Genomic DNA, 21,007 nt, shown 5'->3' with positions numbered 1-21,007 from the left:
AAAAGCAAGACTTCAGCTCCAACCAACCAGGCTAATGCTGTTCCTGCTGCTAACTCCTGGGAGAAGGGAACACTTCCAGGCTGTGGCCTTCACCTCTGGAAGCAGCCAAATGCTGACATACCTGTTCACACAAGTTGATGGGGTTGCACTGGCTCACACCATCCCCACTGTAACCAGGCAGGCAGTTGCAGGCGACCTGGAGTGAGAACAGAGCCTTGGGCTCAAGCTTGGACCCAATAAAGGAAACACACAAGGGCTGCCCTGGACAGAAGTCTTGTGGTGTAGCAACCATTGCTGCCTCCATGAATAACCAAGCTTGTGTCCACAACAAGTACAACCCAAGACTGCCTTCAGCTTCTGGCCAGCAAAGCCATCTGCTTTCATGGAAACAGCAATGTTTTCATGCTCTTCCAAGGAACCTTCTCTACATGGAAGGGAGTAAGCACAAAGCAGGGCACTGCAATGGACAGGACTGTCTAATGACAGCTGTGACAACTTCCATGGTAACGTTGCTCTGACATCCACCCTCCACACTCACCTTCTTTGGGCCTGTTTTGATGCACTCTGCGTTGGTGTGGCAGCCCCCATTGCTTTCGAGACAGAGATCAATTTCTGCAGCAAAACAATAAGGCCAAGTTATTGCCGAGGGCTGCTCAAGGCAGCTGGGAACTGGTGATCCAAAGAGGTTTTGGGAAAGCAACAGAGAGAAGGGAGAACTTTTCCAGCTTGGGAAACACTTTCCTGGGAAATTGTCTTGTAAGAGCAAAGGAAGAGGGTGCAACTGCAAAGTTACTTTTGACACATGTGGGTCTCTGAGCTGTGACAAATCTGCCCACAGAATATTCCAAGCTTGTCTGAGTGTACTTTAAAGAATATGAGAGGACTGGACTCCCCCTATCTCCATCTTCATCCAGAGCACCACTGTGGGAGACTGCCCTCACCCTCTGTCTCTGGACCTCTCCATGACATGCATAAGAGCAAGAAACCTTGCAGGAATGTTTTCATCTGAGACCAAAACACTGGTGTTTTAGTCTGAAATTCCCCTTAGTATTGATGCTGCTTCTCTGCTCCCCACAAAACACACCCTGAGCACTCACCCATGCAGAGTGTCCCATCCCCAGCATAGCCTTCCTTGCAAGCACAGGTTCTCTCTCCTGGGGACACTTTGGTGCACACAGCATGCATGGAGCAGCCACCATGGTCAATAGTGCAGGGATCTATTTCTGTGACCAAAAACAAGAGGAGCAGAATTAGCTCAGAACACCTAGGAATGATCAACTGTGCCAGAATTAGCATCTATCTTAACAAAATCACAACATCTTGTTAAAATCCCTTTGTTTCCCAATAAAACTCTTGGTTCTTTAAGGACACGGGGCCTTATCCAGACCTGAGACAGGTCAGTCCAAGTAAATAAGCTGAGCTTAAGTAGACTCCAAATTGGAAATCTTTCCCTCACAGAATTTTCTCATTGACTACTAATGATTAGATGAGAAAAAATATATTTACCTGAACAACTTACATGTTTGAGGTGTTTTTTTTTAGCTTTTCCCCCCCCTTACTCAGTTTCCAACAAGGGCAATACAGAAAAGTAATTGGAATGTCTACAAGTGTTTTGACTATTACAATTTTATCATCTGTTTTTTTCCTGGTCTGTTTGCTTTTGACATAAACAAGGTATGTAATGTAGCTCTGGTGAAGAAGTATCCTGAAATTTCAACTCATTTTGGCTCTACTGTTGCACTATTACCTGATTTTGATATGGCCAGAAGAATCACAAAGTTGTAAGGAATTGAAACACTCCAAAATTCCAAGGATTCATGGCCAAAATTGTTATAACTTTGCCACTAATACTGTGATATTAGAACGAGTACAATCCATTCGTGTGCATTCAGCAGTAAGAGCTGCCCTCCTACACTTTCCTGCCTTTTTATCCCTCTCTTGCAGGTTTAGCAACACCAGGAGCATCCTGTGTAAAGTTCTGGACTGGAAAACGTCTCTACCAAAGCATTGCAGAGTTCATGGTGGATGGCTGAGAGGAAAAGGATTTGAGTGATCTTTCCTGTGGCAGCTTCCTGCCATTTATTTCACCTTGACTTTGCTGGACACACCTGTGCAGTGGGTCCCGTTCCCTGTGTATCCAGCAGAGCAGAAGCAGGTTGGTTGGGAATCTGTGGAACTGTTGAGGCAGCTGAAACAAGACAAGGATCAAGACAAGGATAAACAATCACTTACACCACCTCCTGATTTGCTCAGCTGGTGGGAAGCACTGTTCAAATCTGGCATATGCAAGAGCCCAAAATGACCACAGGAGGCACATTCCAGGTATTACTTTACAGCTTCAAACACTCCAGTCACACTGGCCAGGACCTGGTGTCCAGCCCAGGCCTCTCACAGTGCACCCACACCCACGAGCTTCTGCAAGGTGCAAGGGGGATGGATGGCAGGGTCCCTGCCTAAAACAGGAGTCTGGATAATGGATGGAGAGGGGAGCATGAGGGAATCATTCCAGCCCTGTTTCATTCCTTGGCAGGGGAACAAAGAGTTTGTATCTGGCTGGTTGATTTGCTCCATAAATAAGGCCAGCCTTGGAGTACCTTGGAATCTCTGCTTTCTGCCATCCACACATACTAAAGGAACTTAGAATGGATGTATGCCTGGACAGACAAAGTCCTTGGGGAGACTACACGTGGCTCAGGTCCAAAGACAGTTCCCAGGAAGGAACTGACAACTGTGCATCTTTGATGAGTGGCACCTTCTGTCAGCCCTCTGCCAAGCCCTAAGCCAGAATCACCTCTGGGTAAAACTCACACAAACACACATGGATGACTCAGCCTCTCTTCTGCACTTACTTGGCCATTTGATGGCAAGTGTTATTGCATAAGTCAATCTTGATTCCTGCAAGAGAAAACACAAATATAACTTGGAATTTTCAGCTGGGGCCATTTCTGTCATCTAGAGAAAAGGAGCCTGCAAGCTAGGAGTGATGCTAACTCTCTTGTCCTGTGTGGCAGCAGGAAAATCTCATGGGATTTATGTTTTGGCATTTTGCAAGGGAGTGAGTTTGATGTTCTCTGTCTGCGCAAATGGTTCAATTTGTTTTTTTCTGTGTGGCCTCTGCACTGGTCAGACCAAAACAAGGACTGAAACCTTGTTAATCCAGAACAGAGAGCCATCTTTTAAGCAAAAGATGAATTGCTTTCATGCTTGACATTTACACTAGACAGGACAGCTCTGCTTGATTTCTACTTCTAAATTCACAATAAAATCAACCTTTATGTGCAAACCTTTAAAATCCCAAGGTATTTAGAAGCTCAGGTTTGTCCTCACCCAAATGCTAATCAAAATCCCAAACGCTAATCAAAATCTCCAATCTTCAACGTTATTTTGACACACAATGACAGATTTATTGCAAACTGCAGACCACAGCCTGAGCTCACCTGAGTGACTGCATGTGTGAGCAGAAAATAGCTCAGCAAACACACTGGGGCCTTTTGAAAATTCGAATCAAGCCCTGTCACCTTCTTAGAAAAGCAACAAGGAGTCATGACCAACTCAACATGGCTGGAAGCTCCCATTTCTCTCCCAGAGCAAGGGGCTGTTTTTGAGATGCCTCTAAGCTCAGTGGAGGTAGAAGCAGGGATAGATTTTTCTAGGTTTACCAAAGTAAACAGCTGGGGAAACGGAATGGTTGGTTCATAGCAAATGAAGCTTGTTTGCAGGAATGGGAAAGCAGAGTCTGAAAAGGTTTTGGGGGGATGCAGAGTACATGTACCTCTGTGGTCAAGAGCAGACACATCTGCTCTGACAACTCAATAGGATCCCTCAGATTTCTCTGCCACTGCTACAGCAGAGGCCCCTTCACACTCACGTACGTTCTTGGCAGGTGGGGCCAGTCCACCCTGGGAAGCACTCGCAGCTCCCGTCCCCTCGCAGTCCGTCGTTACAAATGCCATTGTCACAGGCACATTCTGCAGGGGAAATACAAACACCACTGTCAAACCAGCCAGGGCTCACCTGCAGAGTCTTGCTGCCATTTCATTGTCTGCTCTGTTACTAATCTAACACATCAACCTGCCATCGAGAAAATGTCACAGGAATATCAAAAGAAAATGTCACTGGAGTATCAGCTCTTGATCCCTCACTGCCAGGCCAAAAAACCCAGGAAGAGATCACCTGCCTGTGTTTGCTGTAGCTTGGGTGGCAGCAGGAAGAGCAGCACAAGCACAACACATGCTTGGTTTGAGGATGCAAAATGGGGCCACTCCTCTGGCTGGCCACAAGTGCTCACTGTTGCTGTCTCTCTATCTGAGACCTGTCAGCCATTTGCCTGTCTCAGAGTCTTGGCACCTTTCTGCTCTCCCACCACCCCTCCTGAGAGCTGAGATGTGGCCACCTTTCTGCCCTTGCAAGCAGTTTGGTAGAGCCAAGCTGTCCCAGCCATCGGTGTCACCTGATTTGCAGTCGGCTCCGTATCGTCCCACTTCGCACATCTCGCAGGCAGTGCCGTGAAAGCCCTCCTGGCACCGGCACTCCCCGCTGCCCTGGAGGCCATCCTGGCACTCCCCGTTCCCAGAGCACCACCGGCCGGGCCTCCCGGGGCACATCTCGCACATGTGGCCGTAGTAGCCGGGGCAGCAGACGGACCTCTGGAAAACCAACAAGAACAAGCTGGGGTGAGCCACCCTGTGCACGCAGACAAGGTACAGCCTTATCATGGGAGCTGCTTGATTCCCCTCTCTGCGTGACAGCCACTGTTTCTGACAGCACATGGAAGGAACAGGTAGGATGGAGAGAACACCTGGAAATGGGGTGTTCTGTTGCCCAGAACTTGATGTAAAGCTCTGCACTACCTTTGAGAAACACGGGCCCTTTGCTGAGTAAATGGAATATCCTGTGCCCCTCCAGCCTATCTCCTGCCTGTGTCCTCAGTGTGTCTCTCTGGTGGGCAGAGAGAGGCTCTGACAGGAGGTGATTTGGTTCCAAAGCCTGATTTAACTGCTCTCACTTTCTGCTTCTACCCATGAAGGGAAGAAAATAATGACAAGACAAAGTTAAACATTACAGATGATGAGACACACCATCTATTGAAGCAATGCAAAAGCGCCAAATGAGGTACAAGTGCTGACTGAAACTCTCTATGTGAGTACAGTAAGTGTAACTCCTCCTGTCCCTTTTCAGTTTCCCATTCCCTCTAAACTTTCCAAGTGATGCTGCAACACCTATAAGATGTCAAATTCACACAAGCCTTTCTTTTACCATTTTCTCTTTAAGTGTTTTCTTCCAACTACCCATTTTCACAAAACTGATAGGGGCCATAACACACACAACATGAGGTGTGAGACCTTCTGCTCCTCCCTTTGGTTTGGCTCCAATGAGTCATCAGTTATTCGGGAAGGCACAGGCACAAGCAGAATACCATCACTCATGCCTCATTTCCTTAGGAAACCAGACTGCAAACATTCAACTCCTTCTCTTCCTCTGCAGGACAAAACCCAGACTAACAATACCAAAGCAGCAGATCCCAATCCATCACCGTGCAGACATTTCTGCAGATCTTTTGTTGTTCCAGTGCCCTCCACGTCCAGGATGGAGAGCGACTCCCAGACAACCCCAGTCTCAGCTATGCAATGGCACAAACACAGCCAGGATTTCAGCACAGCCTGCACTTCCATGGCTGTGCTTCTGACACCCATCTATCTTTTGGCAAAATGAATCAGAGGCAAATGTTTTTCTCACCAGAGAAACTTTTGCACAGGTGAAATGGCAGCCCATTGTTCCTGCACCCGCAGAGCGCAATCTACAGCTAGCGAGATTCCTGCTTCCAAGGGGCTCCTGAGGATATAATCAACATAGACACAGATAGGAGATACTACAATATTTAGACAAATAATGTACATTTTGGTTCATATCGCAGTGTTCCTGCTTTGTATCTGATAGGAATAGCCCTAAAAATCGGAACTATCCAGAGCTGAGACCAATGAAGCATCTCTGGAAGTGAGTTCACCACACAGAGTCTATTTTTTACCTGCCAAACCCATGGAACACATTAGTCTGAATACTGAGAAAAATAGAATTGGAAATTTTTTGGCATAGGGTAAAGCAGTAAGGCCTAAGAAGCCAGATGTAGCTGCTAGGCAATTCACATCCAGCATGGAAATGCTTAGTTATTTTCCTCTCTGGATATGTTTGTCACTCACTCAACAAAAAAGCTGCAGGAACAACCTGCAGCTGCAATGAAAAAATTAATGGTCCAGGCAGGGGAATTGATACAGGCACTCTTAAATTGATAATAGTGATAATAATAACACTCTTTCATTGATAATAGTGCCAAAAGAGTCAAAGATTAAAAAAAAAAAAAAAAAAGCCTTTTCTTCCCTGTTAAGTGAAGGGCTCCTGAAATTCAGACAAAACCTGGTGCCAGCTCTGGGTGGAGCTTCATGATTCATATCCATGTTTTTCCTGTATAGCCCTCCCTTGGTTTCTGCCTTTTCTTGAAAACCTTGGCAATGGATGAGCCAGAGGACTCAAGGGCTCATTTTTTCAGGTATCAAGATGACACCTATAGAGCAATAAAAGGATCTCAAAGCACTATCTGCAACCAGTCTGTGAGCTGTCACATGAATCCAAGACTCACCATAAGAACTGATCCAGAAGGACACTTGATCCCCTTGTCACACTTGCCGCACCTTGACTAGGGCACAGAGAACGGGACAAGTCACAAGTGTGCCCTCTACCACATCACACCAAGACACTAATCTTGAATTACAAATGCTGCTCTACCAAGCTGCTGGCTGGGACAAAGATGTTTCTATCTCTGTGGCTCAAAACACCAAAAGAAGAGATCATATGCCACACCTTTCCTGACTCTCGGGGATTTTTGTAGTCCTGGAGTTCCTTCACACAAGGCTGCAAATACTTTTTTTCCTGATCTGTAGCAGACAGCTTAGTGGCTTAATTGCCATGAGCCACAAGATACATGCAAGCTGGACTTCTGGCCATGACTCCCAGGCAAACCAGGGAGCATTTTCTAAGAGAGCTTGTGGTCATGGCATGCAAACATTGGGCTGGATTTTCCTTCCACAGCTGAAAATCTGGAAGTCTCTGCACTGGCCAGCCTCATGGCTGGCACTGTGAGGGAGGCTCAGCAAGGGAACTGAACATGATCTGCACAAGAACTGCGTTAGATATACAGAATCTCAAGGTAGGAGGTGTCAAATCTCCACAATGTCCCATTTCATGAGGCACATCTGTGGTTACACCACAAGCTACTGGTCTCATCCATGAGGATAGCCAAGGAAGGCTCTCTGTTACCCATCAATTTGGCTCAGCAGCTGGAGGAACCCTGTGAAATGGTGTCAGCTCCTTGGACACCACCATTACCTTCAGTATGGTGGTGGTATTGGCAGTGCAGCGGTTCTTCTGGACCTGGAGCACCTGGGATACCCCAATCAGGATGCCATTCCTCGTCTCAAAGGACTTTCCATCCAAAGGAATTTTATTGACAAACTTCTGCAAAGCAGGAGATAACAGCTGAGACAATAACCTTCAACTCCTTTTGTGTGGATTGCTTGGCAGCTCCAAGACAGTCCAGCAGTAAACTTGTGAGGGCGTGCAGAAGTATTGAATCACCAGCCTTAGGAAGTTAATCCAGATAGGTCAATCCAGAGCCTCAGATGGCAGAACAGTCTGCCTCCCTTACCTGAGTGCTGTTTTGATAAAACATCAGCCAGTAGGAGAGCCCTAACATGCTGTTCTTATGAACTCCACTTCTCAAGTCTGCAGGCAAGAGCTTCTCTCCCAGTACAATGTGGTACTGCACTGTTTCTTTGTCCTAAATCCACAAAAATACAAATGTTTGGGGTCTTTTTACTTCCTAGACTACAATTCAGTCAGAGGTATGGCATAAGAAATGTTCCTAAGCACCGGTAATGGCTAATGAAGCCCACAGAGTCTAGTAACTCTCTGCCACAGATGACTGATCATACTTGGTGATTCTGATACTTGATGAACCCATTAATGTTTTTCAGAACATTTCAGAAGTCTGAAAATTGCCACAGCCAGTTGGGAAGTGGAAGATGTTGTGCCATTTATCCACATACTAATTTACTCTGCCTTTAGGGTCCAAATATTCTCTTCAGATCCCACTACAACACCCCTGGAAATCCTCTAATTTCTCTGCACCGTTTCTCCCAGCTGTTAGCATCAGATATTTGTTTCCTCTGCATGCTGAAATCCCCTGAGCTTGTTTACTGCTTGGCAGTATACATGCCCCTGCACCCATCACAACTCATATTCAAACTGCAAGCAAGCAGTGAGCTTACCAGCTGGGTCACATTGGCAGCACGGCAGTACTCCTCAATGGAATTATTTCCAGGAACAAAAACTGTGTATTGTTCAGAGGACTCAACTTTCCCAATGAGCTGGTACTCCTAAAAAATGTCCAAACAGTAACATCAGCAATTACCCTTATACTCACTAAAACCCAAACCACATCTGAGATCAATTACGAAGACAAGAGGAAAAGCTTGAAAATGGGGTAGACAACTTCTACTCAGCCCTACACATCTGATTGCTTGCTCCTTGTCCTGGCTGACATAAGAGCAGCTATGAAAAGGCAAAAAGCCTTTCCTTTCTTCTGGTTTTCTCTGCCTTGTATAGGCATCAGAGCACCTGCAGTAGACAGATCATCTTCCACTGTGACACGTGCCAGTGATCTAGAGATCTAACTGCAATTATATAACTCTCTGGCTGCTCAAAAGCTTTCCTAGAAGATCCCTCATGTAGGACACACACGATCTCCCTTTCTTTCCATGCAGCCCAATTTAGGTCTCCCAGTGCAGGATGGCATTTGCTCTGAAGACTGTTGTGACAGTGACAGCTGTGCTCACCTCAACTGCTTACCTCTAGCAACTCCTGGAATATGCTGAAGGAGGCCACTGTGCTGAGCTGCTCCTGCAGACCAGGAGGGCTCGGTGGGATTTCTCCTGGGGGCGGCAACAAAACCTGCGAAAGAGCAAGGCTGAGCAAGGGGCTGAGGGAATCTCACTGGACTCCTGCCCTGCTTGCAAGAAAGGCAATTAAAAGGTCTCATTTGACATAGTTCTGCAATAGCCTGAACTCCTCTATCAGCCAACAGAAGAGGAACTCTCCTCCCACTGGTCCTGGAGACAAAGGTTTTAAACATTGAACACTGCTGCACAGGAAACATCTGTCAGGACCTTTTGATAACCTCATATATTTTGTCTTTATATCCCTTCCTAACCATCCAGACATGTGTTCCTGGTTGGCCATGTAACAGAGGCTGCTACACAAACCTGCTGCTACAGCTGCAGCATTTCCCAGTGCCACATGTACTGACATACCTTACTGAGGATGTGGATGATGCCATTGCTGGCAGGGATGTCACTGACAACTACACTTGCATTCTGGATGGTCAATACCTGCACAAGAACCAGAACGAGAAGCAAAAGGATCAGGAAGTGCCAAGCAAGTTCAAAACAAATATGGTGTTCATTCAAGGCTGCACATGGTTAATCTGGGTGCAGGTTTTGAAAGATACCTGCATTTGAGGGCACCAGTGCCCCACCCAGGCTCCCCACTGCATAGAGCAGCCCCTCAGCAGTTAAATTTGAGCTTGGTACATGTGCCTTATGTAAGAAAGCCTTACGCCACTCGTGGTGTTTATCTGCCATCTGGTCTGTGGGTTGAGAGTGGGTAATTCTGGCCTGTCATACTTTTTGAGCTTTTCAGCAGTGAAGACGCCTTCAAGGAAGTGGGCTCTGTGAGGAACAAAATCAGATAAAGAAAAGATTAGGGAAGTGTTGGTAATGACAGGGAGATAAGACCATACCATCCAACATTCACATCTCTCACAGGAAGTAATTTAGCATGTGGAGGGAACAATGGAGGGAATTGTTCTGATGCTGTCTGACTGGGAAAATCCCTGCAAATACATGAAAAATAAACCCACTTCCCATGGCCTGTGGTCTGTTATATTTTAAATGCCTACTTAATTTTTTGCTTGCTAGATATTTAAAATTGCTTCTATGTTTATCTCAAGATATCTCCTCACTGGTCATGCACAAGAAAAAATCCATTTCATGGCTCTGTTACTGTTGTTTGACCCAGTACAGCAAAGGCAGGAGGCTCCTTGTACCTGACTAAAAACGGCAGCGTGTAAGGAGTCAACCAGAAATCTTTGTCAGCATTGCTCAAGTTCTTGATAGCTGCCTCTGATGGCACCAGGACAGTGACATTGGCTCCTGCTGGGATGCTGAAGAGAGATTTCTGTTGTCCAAAGCACAAAAATGAACAAATAAGACACACTACTGCCACAACTATAGTGAAAATACACCCAACAGCCATCCCGCTCTCGCAGCCACGTGAAAGGGATGTGAAGAACAGGGCAGGTGCTCAGCAGCACAGCAGGATCTCCTGCCTCTCCTGGGCATGGCAAGCAATGAATGCCACAGGTGGTTTGGCCAAAACAGCTGACACCTGATTGCCAAGGGAAAACCTGCTGCTTTAAGCTCTACCTTCCCAATTCAGTTTTCCTTCTAACACATTCAATCATATCCATAAATCCTTTTTGAATCCCCATCATCAGTCCTGGGGGAAGGACCAAGATAACTGCTGGCAAAAGCAATTTTGTGTGCAGCAGGTCAGGTGAGCTGAAGCTCAAGTTAGAAGCTGTCCATCATAGTGTGTTTCCACAGACTTAGTGCAGTCTGTGGAGGGTCTCTTTTATTCCCTCACTAGAGAGAGGGAAGCAGCAATGAGAAAAGGAACAAACATGCAGTCTAATGTCCCAAAGAATGCTCTTCTGAAAGACAGTGTTAATAATGCTACCCCTTCTTTCACTTCTGTGTTGCTTTTTGATGGCCAGGGATTACAGATGATACAGCCATGAAAATTAGGTGTAACACAGCCCCAGCTTCCTCTTGTGAGAGAAACAAAGCCCCCAAGACACACTCATGACCCTCATTCTACCACAAACTCCACAGCTTTCCTACATGCCTCCTCTGTAACATTTCTCATTTGCTTTGCTTTGTTTTCTTCAAATAAAAAGATAAATGGAGCTGCTTGTCCTCTAACAGATTCATTTACAGACTTCATTTCTACAGAATTTACCCATGTGGGTGTCCCATTGCTTCTCTTACCTTAACCCAGTTGTAGAAGCTGACAAAGTGGGAATTCCTGGCCAGCTCCTTTCAAATAAAAACAATAGAAGAGTTACGTCTGCTGAGCACAAGGTACAGGGCTGGGGGATTTGGGGTGGGGGAAAGGAGCCCTTTGCAATATGAAATCTGGCAACAATGACTTTGACATTCTTCTCTCCTCACAACCATTACAGGCACCATGTATTGTGAGGAGAGATGGGCACTTCTAAAACCAAACTTCAGCCAGTAAAATGATATATTTCCAAATAAACAAACGCTTTTCAACTCATCTGCAATGAGTTCATGTGTATCAGGGACAAAAGATTGAATCCACAATGGTCTTTAATATTTCTAATGACAGAAAATGGCCTGACAGCTCTGACCTGAAAAACTTTCCTAACAATGAAGGAAAGATGACTTATTGCACAGGACAGGTGCTCCCTGCACAGGGATAAAGCAGCTTATGCTTTCACTGGTGGTAATTAGTCCTGGCATCTCTTCTGTCCCTGTGGCCTTGGAATTACATGTGGGCTTCACGCTGATGTTGGTAGGAGTCAACTCAGGTAATAGACAAAAGTAAAGAAAGAGCAGAGCCAGTTCTCTCCAGTCTCAAAAAGGCCACAGACACTTGCTCTTCACTAACTTTTAGAATGTCCCCATAGCACGTCATGCCATCCCCGACGTAGCCTTCAGAGCAAACACAGGATCTCTCTCCTCCACCAAGGGGTACACATGTAGCCTGCAAATACAGGGAAAGGAAGAAGAAATTACAGAGCAAACACAGGTTATGTAGTGACACCTCTCTCAGAACTGAATCCTGGCCTTACAGGCTGGGCTAGAGTAGCAAACACAAACACCTTCCCCTTGCTGCCTTTACGGTGGCACTGAGTGTCCCCCATCATGCAGCTAACCTAGGTGATTGCTTTGGTTGTGTGAACCCACAAAAATCAGAGGATCCATCTTTGTAGCACATCAGTGCAGGCCAGTAAGATAACATAACATAAACCTTTGCAATTCTCTCAATGCCATGGCTGCTGCAAAACCTGTCAGCGAGCAGGTGAGCCTGCCCTGCCCTGCTGGCAGCTGAGGACAGTTCTTTAAATACTCACCAGGTCATGGCAGCCACCATTGTCCATGAGGCACGGGTTGATGGCATCACAGCTGTGGCCATCACCAGCGTAACCCCTCTTGCAGACACACTTGCTCTGCAGAAAGACATCTCAGTTTTACAGACTTACCAGAGCATCCTCATTTACCATCCAAAAAATGTCTAAGGCAGCAGAACTTATCCTTAATTTATTTTCCCAAGTTTTCTTCCTGGTCCTTCAAGACCTAGAAATGTGGAGCTTTTCCTTAGCAGAGCATCATCCTCTATCACAGCGCACAAGTTGCCTGGTTACTCAAGCACATTGATCCCCTGCATTGCTTGGCTATGGGGGTCACTTGAAGATGATGGTTTCCTCCTTTATTTATAAGTTTTTAGGGAATGACACAGACTTTGTGAATGGCAGAAAGAGGAGTTAATTTCAAAGCTTCCTGCTTCCAAGATACCTAGGAGAGCACTTACACATTTCACCTCACTGAAATCTACTACAGCTTTTGTACCTTTCTTCAGCACATTGTGCAATGCTCTCCATGCTCAATGGGGAGAAGCAGCACCCTGAGAAGTCTCCGCTCATGTGCAGCTTCCTCCTACCTCAACATGCATTGCTCTTGGCCCAGCTCCCTCCACAGACTGTCTGAACACCTGCACATGCTCTTCAATGCTGTGGTCAGGGGACAGGGGGATGCAGCAACTGATGCCTTGGGTCAAGCTGTATTACAGAGTGTAGTCCTGTCCCTTTGCTGCACAAGTCCCAGCGTCGAGCAGCAGCCCTGAACACACCAGTGCACCTCACATGCAAGTACACTGTGATGTTGCAGCTGAAGCTGGTGTTTCCGGCAGTGGACAAGCAAGCTTGGCTGCTGGCCACTGCCCAATTTTTACCTCTGGCAATCCAAGGCCACCTGAGAGCATCTGAGGGAGTGTTAGTTCTACCACCAGACTGCTTAGCTTTGCTCATACCTGTCCAGGCCCAACGTACACGCAATCAGCGTTGAGGTGGCAGCTCCCTCTGCTCTCCAGCATGCAGTTGTCTATGGGCACACAGGCCTTGCCATCCCCAGTCCAGCCCACATTGCACTGGCAGGTGGCAGTGCCAGGGCCTGTACTGGTGCACAGGGCCTTCAAGAGAAGGGACAGAGAAGGCATTACACCCAGCAAAAGGGAGAGAGTGCAATGAAAATATAGCAACAAATCTCCTTCCTCACACTGTGGAGAATTTCTGACTGACCGACTCTGATTCCAGCACTGGGGATGGGGGGTGGAAGCATCTTATCCAGAAAAGTAAAAGAAAACTTCATAATAAAGTGATTCTGGAGACATTTTGTGTTTTCAGAGAGGCAGACACTTGTGTCTAAGGTGGCTCAGAACTTGCAGGGCACTCATTATCTTTGTGTAAAGCTCTTCCATTACAAAATAAGTATTCCCTGAAGAGGACCACAATCTCTGCTTGGATGTCTGGGATGGAATCAATTATAGATGGCAGATCTCTCTCAGGAAAAGAGAGAGTACTCAGTATCATCCTATTCTCTTTTATATGGCCCAATGTCTTCCTCTGACTGAAGGGTCTAATTTGTGATGAAATGTGATCATTTGGCAGTAATTTCAAGCATGAAGCACCACAGTCTTTAACCATGGATACAAATGTAGTGTTGATGGTTACTGGGAATATGTGTTGGATCTCACAGTTAAGCTACAGAGATAGTAACACATGTTAGAAGAGCTTGAGGGGAATATCATTGCAAACCAAAAATTATCTGTACAGCTAATCTGTGTGGCTGATAAACTATCCGGTGTGAACCAGCCAAACTATCCTTGGAGTGTCACATTTTGGCACCAACCCAAATAATCGACATCTTTACAATGACTATGCCAAGTCACGTGTTATTCCACCTCATCTGACAGATAGGAAAAATTATCACACAAAATCTGTAACAGTCACAGGAGTCCTGGATCCCTGTTGTGATTGAGAGGAGCTGCCTCTCCACTCTTCACAGTATGACCCCACTTACGTTCTGTGAACAACCTCCCCGTTCTGGCTGACTGCACAGGTCAATGGGCTGGCAGGAAAACCCATCCCCTTCGTATCCATCCATGCAGATGCACCTTAAAAGTATAAACACAAAAGGGACACAGGTAGAGCAGTCCCTCGAGCAAGCAAGATTTATTACTAGCAGGCTGGCTGAGTTACTGAAACCATCCTGTGCACCAAGTACACAGACACACACAGCCACAGGGGTGGCAGCCATGTGCCTGTACAAAGGCAATGTGCCCCTGAAGGTGCCACAGAGACTGACCTTGCTGTGTCATTGAGGCTGCAGACAGCATGCTGGTGGCAGTACTGGGACAGCCCACTGGGACCACAGTTCTTGGATGTCTTGTCACAGAATTTCCCAGTGTAGCCTTCCTTGCAGGACCAGGACTGACACACTCCCCCACTGCCAGGCCTGTTGTCACAGACACCATGGACACAGCTACAATCTGTCAAGGACATGCAGTAGGATCAGTAAGTACAAAATCCCAGGATCCACCGCAGTTGTAGGTTTCAAAATTTCCTTCACAATCTCTTGTGACACCAAATAATAATTCTGGTGGTTTTTTTTGACAGAGGGGATGTCTGCTGAGAGACATCCATCACAAATCAAGCCTGGTCAGGGAACAGATCTTGCAACATCCTGGGTCCATGTTTTCTACAGGCTGTAGGAATTGACTGAGATTTAGGCTATCAAGCTCAAGGTCATTGTCAACTGTCTTGTTTCCTAACAGGAGATATCTAAATTAAGTTGATGTTTCCAAAACATCACCACTGTCATATCAAACATATTTTCTCCACTTTAGTTTGAAGGGACACACATGATGAAATTTTTGTCGCTTCATTAATGATGCTGGTCTTGTCAGAATGGAATCCAATATACATGAATTTGCACCATTATCTTTGTTCTAAATTCTCCTTTAGGCTCTCCATCAGAGTTACTAACCTTCATCACAGTTCTCGCCGTGCTTGTTTGGGTTTGCACAAATGTGACAGGCTGTGCCTTTGAAACCTTCAAAGCAGTGACAGTTCCCATTCCCTTGAATGCCATCGCTGCACTGGAAGGAAAAGAAAAAACCAAAGTGATTGAAACTCAGAGAAATGCCAAGGCACTGATATCCATCAAAGATACTTTGAGACAGTAACAAACAGGACTTTGAAGCGTGGTGGTAGTAATACAAGATCCCACACAGCCAGAGCTGTGCCCAACAGCCATGACCTAATTCTCACTAAATATGTGCCCTGGATCTTCTCAACCACCTCTGTGGGTTTATCCCTGGAGCTCAGACTCTGAATTGTACTTGTCTCAAACTACACTCTCCAACCACACTGATGCACCTGCTCATTGCAATGCAGAAGGTTCCTCCACACTTACATTGCCCCGGCCATAGCATGGACTGGAAAATCCCCCCGGGCATGGCATGCAGTCTGGACCAAAGAACCCTTTGCAGCATCCAGGTTTCTAAGAAAAAAGCAAAATTGGTAAGGAATGACATGACTTAACAAGAATTTCCTGGAGTACTCTTGTGCTCATAATTCTCAAATTCTGTTCCTTGTCTCTGTCATGGAGGGAAAGAGAATGTGTATTTATCATCTGTGTTTCTTAGGAGCTCCTGCATCTAAACTATTTTTCAACAATTACCCTCTTCCTGCTCCCAGCCAATTCTTCTCAGAACAAATCATTATTTTCTGCTTTCTCTGTGACTTCGACACACAGGATGCATGTTTTTTATGAACTTTTAATTCTTTAATAGTGCTGGTCCACTCACTTTTACTTTATCCTTGCCCAGAACTGCATTCCTGTGGAGGGATGTAGCAGTCCTGGACTGCAGGTCTTGTCATGACTGACCAAAGGAAGAACAATGATAATACAAACAATCAGCAGTATTTAATGAAACACCCACAAATCATTACATACAGTTGGCACTGCGAGAGCTCAGGAGCTGTAGACAAACATGAGGTCCATAAATTCACTGAAGAGACTTTCCCAAACCATCTGACAGTGGTTCATAAACAGGATGCAATCACTTCACAGCTTACAGCACTTTCCCTGTGCCCGGCTTCCTTTGGGAGAAATGCTAAAGCTGGTACACTCCAGTTAGCACTGCACCATTGTGGCTTCCTACAGCTTGGCAGGTCACAACATGAATGCCTTATTTTATTTATTTATTGCACTCAGGTTTAACTGAGCTGCCTTCTAACATCTGCAGTAGGTTGGTACCCTGTGTTCTCCTGGACAAAGGAAAAGCAGGTAGCTCGTTTATGTGATGGAGACAGCTTTACTTTTGCTCCCATCTGCCCCCTCGACTCAGAGTCAGAGCTGTTCCTGGTGAATGAGGAAGGGCAGAGCTGAGCTCTCCCTGAGGGAATGTGTTCCTCCATCACACTCACCGTGATGGTTTGATTGCAGTACCTGGCACACCCCTTCTTCAGGACGTTCAAGCCTTGTGGATCATGGATGTAAACACATTCCTTTGGGGAGAGTGTTGGTTCCTGCACAAACCAAACAAGCCATCAGCACTGTAACCTTCCCCTTGGATCTTTTTGCTGCAGAGAGCAACTGTTCCAATCTCTGAGCTGGGAAATTCACCAAGGAGCCAAGGTGAACAGTACACAGTTGTGGCAGGCCTAGGATGGACTGAGGCACACAGTGGCCTCCTCTGCTCCCAAGAGTCCCCAAGCCTGAGCCAAGGTGCTGCCCTTTAGTTCTAATAATAGTATCTGTGATAAGGGAGAGAGCAAGCACAGGGGAAGGAAGGGAGGGAGAGGAGACAAGGGGGAGATAAGGGTGGCAGGGAGGAGAAATAGAGGGTAAGAAAGAGGAAAGAGATGGGAGAGGGGAGGAGGGACAGAGAGTGGGAAATAGAAGGAGTAAGGAGAGAATTAGAGAGGGAGGGAGGGAAGGAAAAAGACAAAGGTGAGATGAAGAGAGGAAGACATAAGAGAAAGGGTTGCAAATAACATTGGAACAATGCTCAGTGACCTAAGAGTTGGACACAGGTTATCATGCCAGGTGATTCTGACTTTGCCAGCCTCAGTCAGGCAGGAAAATGAGCAACTGGTGATTTTGCAGATCTCTACTTCAGACATCCATGCTGAGACAGCATTAGCAAGTTTTTCTGAAAGTCAGACCTCTCAGAGGACCCAAGAGTTTAAGGGTGGTGAGCACCTCTCTGGCTTTCACAAACAACATCTTGGATCTGGCCTTCACATTGCAATTTCCTGGAACTTGCTGTTCTGCTAACCTCAGCATGGGATAACTGAAACAGCAGCACTCCTCCTTCCTCCACCTTCAGCTAGCTCTGCTCATCTCTGAATCAACAGGGAGCACAGGCCAGGAACAAACTATTTCTCACCCTCTGCAGAGCAGAAAGATTGTTGTGATTCTCTGGCTGTGATATAGGCAGAGGCAGTACTGGATGGTTTTTGTGGAATCAGGTTTGCTTCTGGGACTCTGAAGGAGCTGGCAAACCCTGCATGTGGGCAGGAAAGGTCTGCCTGAGGCAGAGCAGACGTGCTAAAAGCTGCAAATCTACAATTTCATTTAGACCAGAATTTCTCACTGTGCTCCACATGGATTCAGCAAGCAGATTCCAGAATAAGAGACTGCACAGAGTAGTTAGTGGGCAACAGACTGGGACCACAAAGCTTGGATACATACCCTCTAACAAGCCTCTCTACTGGCTGCCTTTCCTGCTCCCTATTTATTTGAGAGTGGCTTGAGTTAGAAACTGTCAGCGTGCCTGTTTGTCATTATGCAAAGAAATTACAGAAATAACTACAAATATTTACCATTTCCTTGCTGCCAGGTGGGCAAATGCTGTTGTTGAGGGCCTCACAATCCACACAAGAGCCCTGTAAAGAAAAGAAGAGGCAAAAATATAATCTTGTTAAAGGAGCCCCTTCCCCATGCCAAGAATGCTACAGTACATATATCTCCCAGTACATATATCCAAAACCTTACACAACATGTATCTGAAATATTTAACTGCTATTAGTTTCCACACTCTGAAATGAGCCAAGTTTATCACTTAAATGAAATTTCTCATGCATCTCAAGGAGATGTTTGCACCTCCCTGAAGCTGGGGTGTCTGCACTCTCTGAGTTTCTCTGCCACTAGACCTCCTGCTAGGCTTGAAAACACTTTGGGCATCCAAGCAGCAAAGCTCACTGAATCAGCAAGTTATGTGGACACTCTGGCCCCTTGGGATTCACTGTGTTTCTCCAAACCTCTTGCTATTCAGAGCCTATTCTTCTTTCCTCAGTAACCTATCGGTGATCAACTGGGGAGCAGGAATCTCAAATAAGGTGTATGAAACAGTTCATGTGAGAATACTGCACAGCATTTGTAGGTCCTGCTACTGAATGCCTGCTTCCTGTCCAGGCTACAGGACACCAGTGCTGGCAGAGGTGGGAATAAAGCACTGTCAGCTGAGTTAGCAACTCTAGGGGAAGAAGAACATATAAAGGAAAATGCAAATGTACTTTGGAATCAAAGGTAGGATGGGTGCATGGAAAGAACCTACGAGGAACATTTGCCAATTAGCAGGAAAGCAGTGCCAAGTGCAAGCAGAAAAAAATGCTGACAGCGCTGTCAAAGTTCATTCCAGGGGAACTCTCAGACAGACCACCTTTCCCAAATGCAGTTTACACAGCCTGCTTTTGGCCCTTCAGGTGAGTGTGAGTGTGCATAGCAAGCACCAGCTGTGCTTGAGCATGAGAATGGGAGAAGATAACTTACCATCACAATCTTATGTTGCTCTTCATTGCATCTGTGAGGCAAAATGGGAACGATTGAAGGAGGGATGAAGATGCCATCCAAAGCATGAATTATACCATTTGAAGCCACAATGTCTCGCATTTTTAAGGGGATCCCTGATTCATCCATCAGAATTCTTCCCTGATGCAGAAACACAATTTTAGCCCATTACATAGGATCAAGTACATAAAGCCAATGTGGGAAACAGATGGTTCACAGCATCAAGCCTCTTAGTGGAGTCACAGATTGGATAAAAAGCAAACTAATTCAATGATCTTATTTAAGTCTAGTTTTTTAAGCAGAAGAGGAAGTAGAGATTGGCTAAAACCATGTTGTTCAGAACCACATGCAGACTTTCTCCTGGCACAGAAGGGATTGCCCCAAAGGGTTTTGATTCACACTTACATCTGCACTAATGTTGATGGTAAGTATCTGGTTAGCCATTGTAACAATGTGTGGCATCATTATCAGTTGCTCTACAGTCACCTGAAATAAAACATAAGGGGGTGGTACCATGAAAAAGCAGGGTCATTTCAGTGTAGCTTACAGAATTCTTCCATGATTCCTGCCACTTGAAAAACTTCTCAAGGGGACTTAACATATACATTTCATGAAATACCTTAAAAACAAGAAATGGGTGAGAGGGCAATGCAGGACTTGGTGTGAATTGTTTGCAGAACCACAAACACTGCAGTGCTGGTGGCAGCTGCCTTGGTTTTCATCCCTTGTTTAGGTAACTGTCCAGCACAGCTGAAATCAAGTCTCACTAACAGTGTCTCTTACTAATACAGCTGCAAGTAAGGTCAGACTAATAATGTTTTTTTCTAGGACATATTCAATAAACAATGAGAGTTCAGCCAGAAGCATAATAGAGAACATATTTTGATTGAAAAAATAAGCTTAAAGGCAAAAAAAACCCTGTAAACTGCAGCTTCTGTACTCAGAAATGTAATGATTTGAGTAGAGAATTCTGAGAACCAGGATAATTGTTATTTTTGTGTCCTGTAGCAAGCTCCACTGGACAATATTTTCACTGTAAAGGCCATCCAACTAGGGAGCACCAACACTCCAGAAAACTCAGAGTTTCATGATGGAGAGAGACCACAGCTGTCCCTTTTGGCAACTCCTTTCAGGACAAACATTTTGCCCCATCAGATTTTGAGTTACATTTCCGCTCCTCCAGGGAAGTCCAAGAAGCGGCAGCTGAAGTCATCAACACTGTGACCTCTATGCCAGACAAAAGATGTTGGTCTGAGGGAGGTCTGGGGTTAGAGCTGCCTGCCTTACCGCTGCTGAAGTGTAGATGTGATGTTTCACCAGTTCTTGAAGCTTATTTATGCCCTAAGGAAAGAAGAGAACATTAGAATTAGATATCCTTCAATGCTCAGGAGTTAGAGGAGGCAGCTGCATTTTCTTCTAACCAGAGATTGACAATGCCAATGCCTATAGCAGTGAATTCACTTGGTGGATAAGTCCCTTCATTTTCCCCTGCCCAAAACTGGAGTGAGGAATGAAACTCAAACATCAGATTTAAGCAATCTGACTGACCATATTTCTCACTGCAAGTTCCATCAGCATCCACTTCTCTCAGCCTTACAGAAACAAGGACATGGTTTAACCACCCCCAGGAAGAACAGCTTTCAGCAACGGCCAGATCCATTGCACAAAGTCATTCCAGCACAACCCAGTGTAACTCAGCCAGCACAGGATGTCTTACAGTACTATGGGCTCCCACCTCTGTGAAAAGATAAATGAGCCTTCCATCTCTCAGCCTATCCACACCATCATTGCTGGGTACAAACACAGTGAAGGGGCCTGGTCCATCCAGTATTGCAGGCAGGCCACAGTTCTGCAAAAACAACAGAAGATTTAATCATGAATCTAACATGGGTTAAAGAGGGGGGTCCAGCAGGAATTGAGAGGAAATACTAAACAACTCACTAAAGGCAGAGCTG

General features: G+C 45.8%; 1 protein-coding gene across 4 annotated transcripts in view; it reads right to left on the bottom strand.

The window, feature by feature from the left end:
- The window catches only part of STAB1 (stabilin 1), a 52,685-nt gene that overhangs the window by 12,417 nt on the left and 19,261 nt on the right, over positions 1 to 21,007 (bottom strand). For all 4 annotated transcript variants that reach the window (XR_012057894.1, XM_072934724.1, XM_072934725.1 and 1 more), the window contains exons 16-45: positions 20,788 to 20,901; positions 20,340 to 20,393; positions 19,458 to 19,538; positions 19,035 to 19,193; positions 18,086 to 18,148; positions 16,685 to 16,786; positions 15,669 to 15,755; positions 15,240 to 15,351; positions 14,559 to 14,742; positions 14,274 to 14,367; positions 13,225 to 13,383; positions 12,269 to 12,364; positions 11,803 to 11,898; positions 11,160 to 11,207; positions 10,157 to 10,287; positions 9,668 to 9,779; positions 9,363 to 9,440; positions 8,902 to 9,003; positions 8,322 to 8,429; positions 7,700 to 7,831; positions 7,381 to 7,509; positions 6,635 to 6,691; positions 5,737 to 5,832; positions 4,451 to 4,646; positions 3,873 to 3,968; positions 2,850 to 2,895; positions 2,109 to 2,188; positions 1,098 to 1,223; positions 539 to 612; positions 122 to 196 (exon numbers count right to left, since the gene is read on the bottom strand). Coding sequence is in view for 3 of the 4 variants with exons in the window: in XM_072934724.1 (XP_072790825.1) it covers positions 122 to 196; positions 539 to 612; positions 1,098 to 1,223; positions 2,109 to 2,188; positions 2,850 to 2,895; positions 3,873 to 3,968; positions 4,451 to 4,646; positions 5,737 to 5,832; positions 6,635 to 6,691; positions 7,381 to 7,509; positions 7,700 to 7,831; positions 8,322 to 8,429; positions 8,902 to 9,003; positions 9,363 to 9,440; positions 9,668 to 9,779; positions 10,157 to 10,287; positions 11,160 to 11,207; positions 11,803 to 11,898; positions 12,269 to 12,364; positions 13,225 to 13,383; positions 14,274 to 14,367; positions 14,559 to 14,742; positions 15,240 to 15,351; positions 15,669 to 15,755; positions 16,685 to 16,786; positions 18,086 to 18,148; positions 19,035 to 19,193; positions 19,458 to 19,538; positions 20,340 to 20,393; positions 20,788 to 20,901 (3,087 nt within the window). In the remaining variant the exon portion in view is untranslated. The remainder of the gene's footprint in view (positions 1 to 121; positions 197 to 538; positions 613 to 1,097; positions 1,224 to 2,108; positions 2,189 to 2,849; positions 2,896 to 3,872; positions 3,969 to 4,450; positions 4,647 to 5,736; positions 5,833 to 6,634; positions 6,692 to 7,380; positions 7,510 to 7,699; positions 7,832 to 8,321; positions 8,430 to 8,901; positions 9,004 to 9,362; positions 9,441 to 9,667; positions 9,780 to 10,156; positions 10,288 to 11,159; positions 11,208 to 11,802; positions 11,899 to 12,268; positions 12,365 to 13,224; positions 13,384 to 14,273; positions 14,368 to 14,558; positions 14,743 to 15,239; positions 15,352 to 15,668; positions 15,756 to 16,684; positions 16,787 to 18,085; positions 18,149 to 19,034; positions 19,194 to 19,457; positions 19,539 to 20,339; positions 20,394 to 20,787; positions 20,902 to 21,007) is intronic.

This window comes from Taeniopygia guttata, chromosome 12 (genome assembly GCF_048771995.1).
Source record: "Taeniopygia guttata chromosome 12, bTaeGut7.mat, whole genome shotgun sequence".
Lineage (NCBI taxonomy): Eukaryota > Metazoa > Chordata > Aves > Passeriformes > Estrildidae > Taeniopygia > Taeniopygia guttata.
The sequence above is the reverse complement of the archived record's forward strand: the minus strand, read 5'-3'. Positions and strand labels throughout refer to the sequence as shown.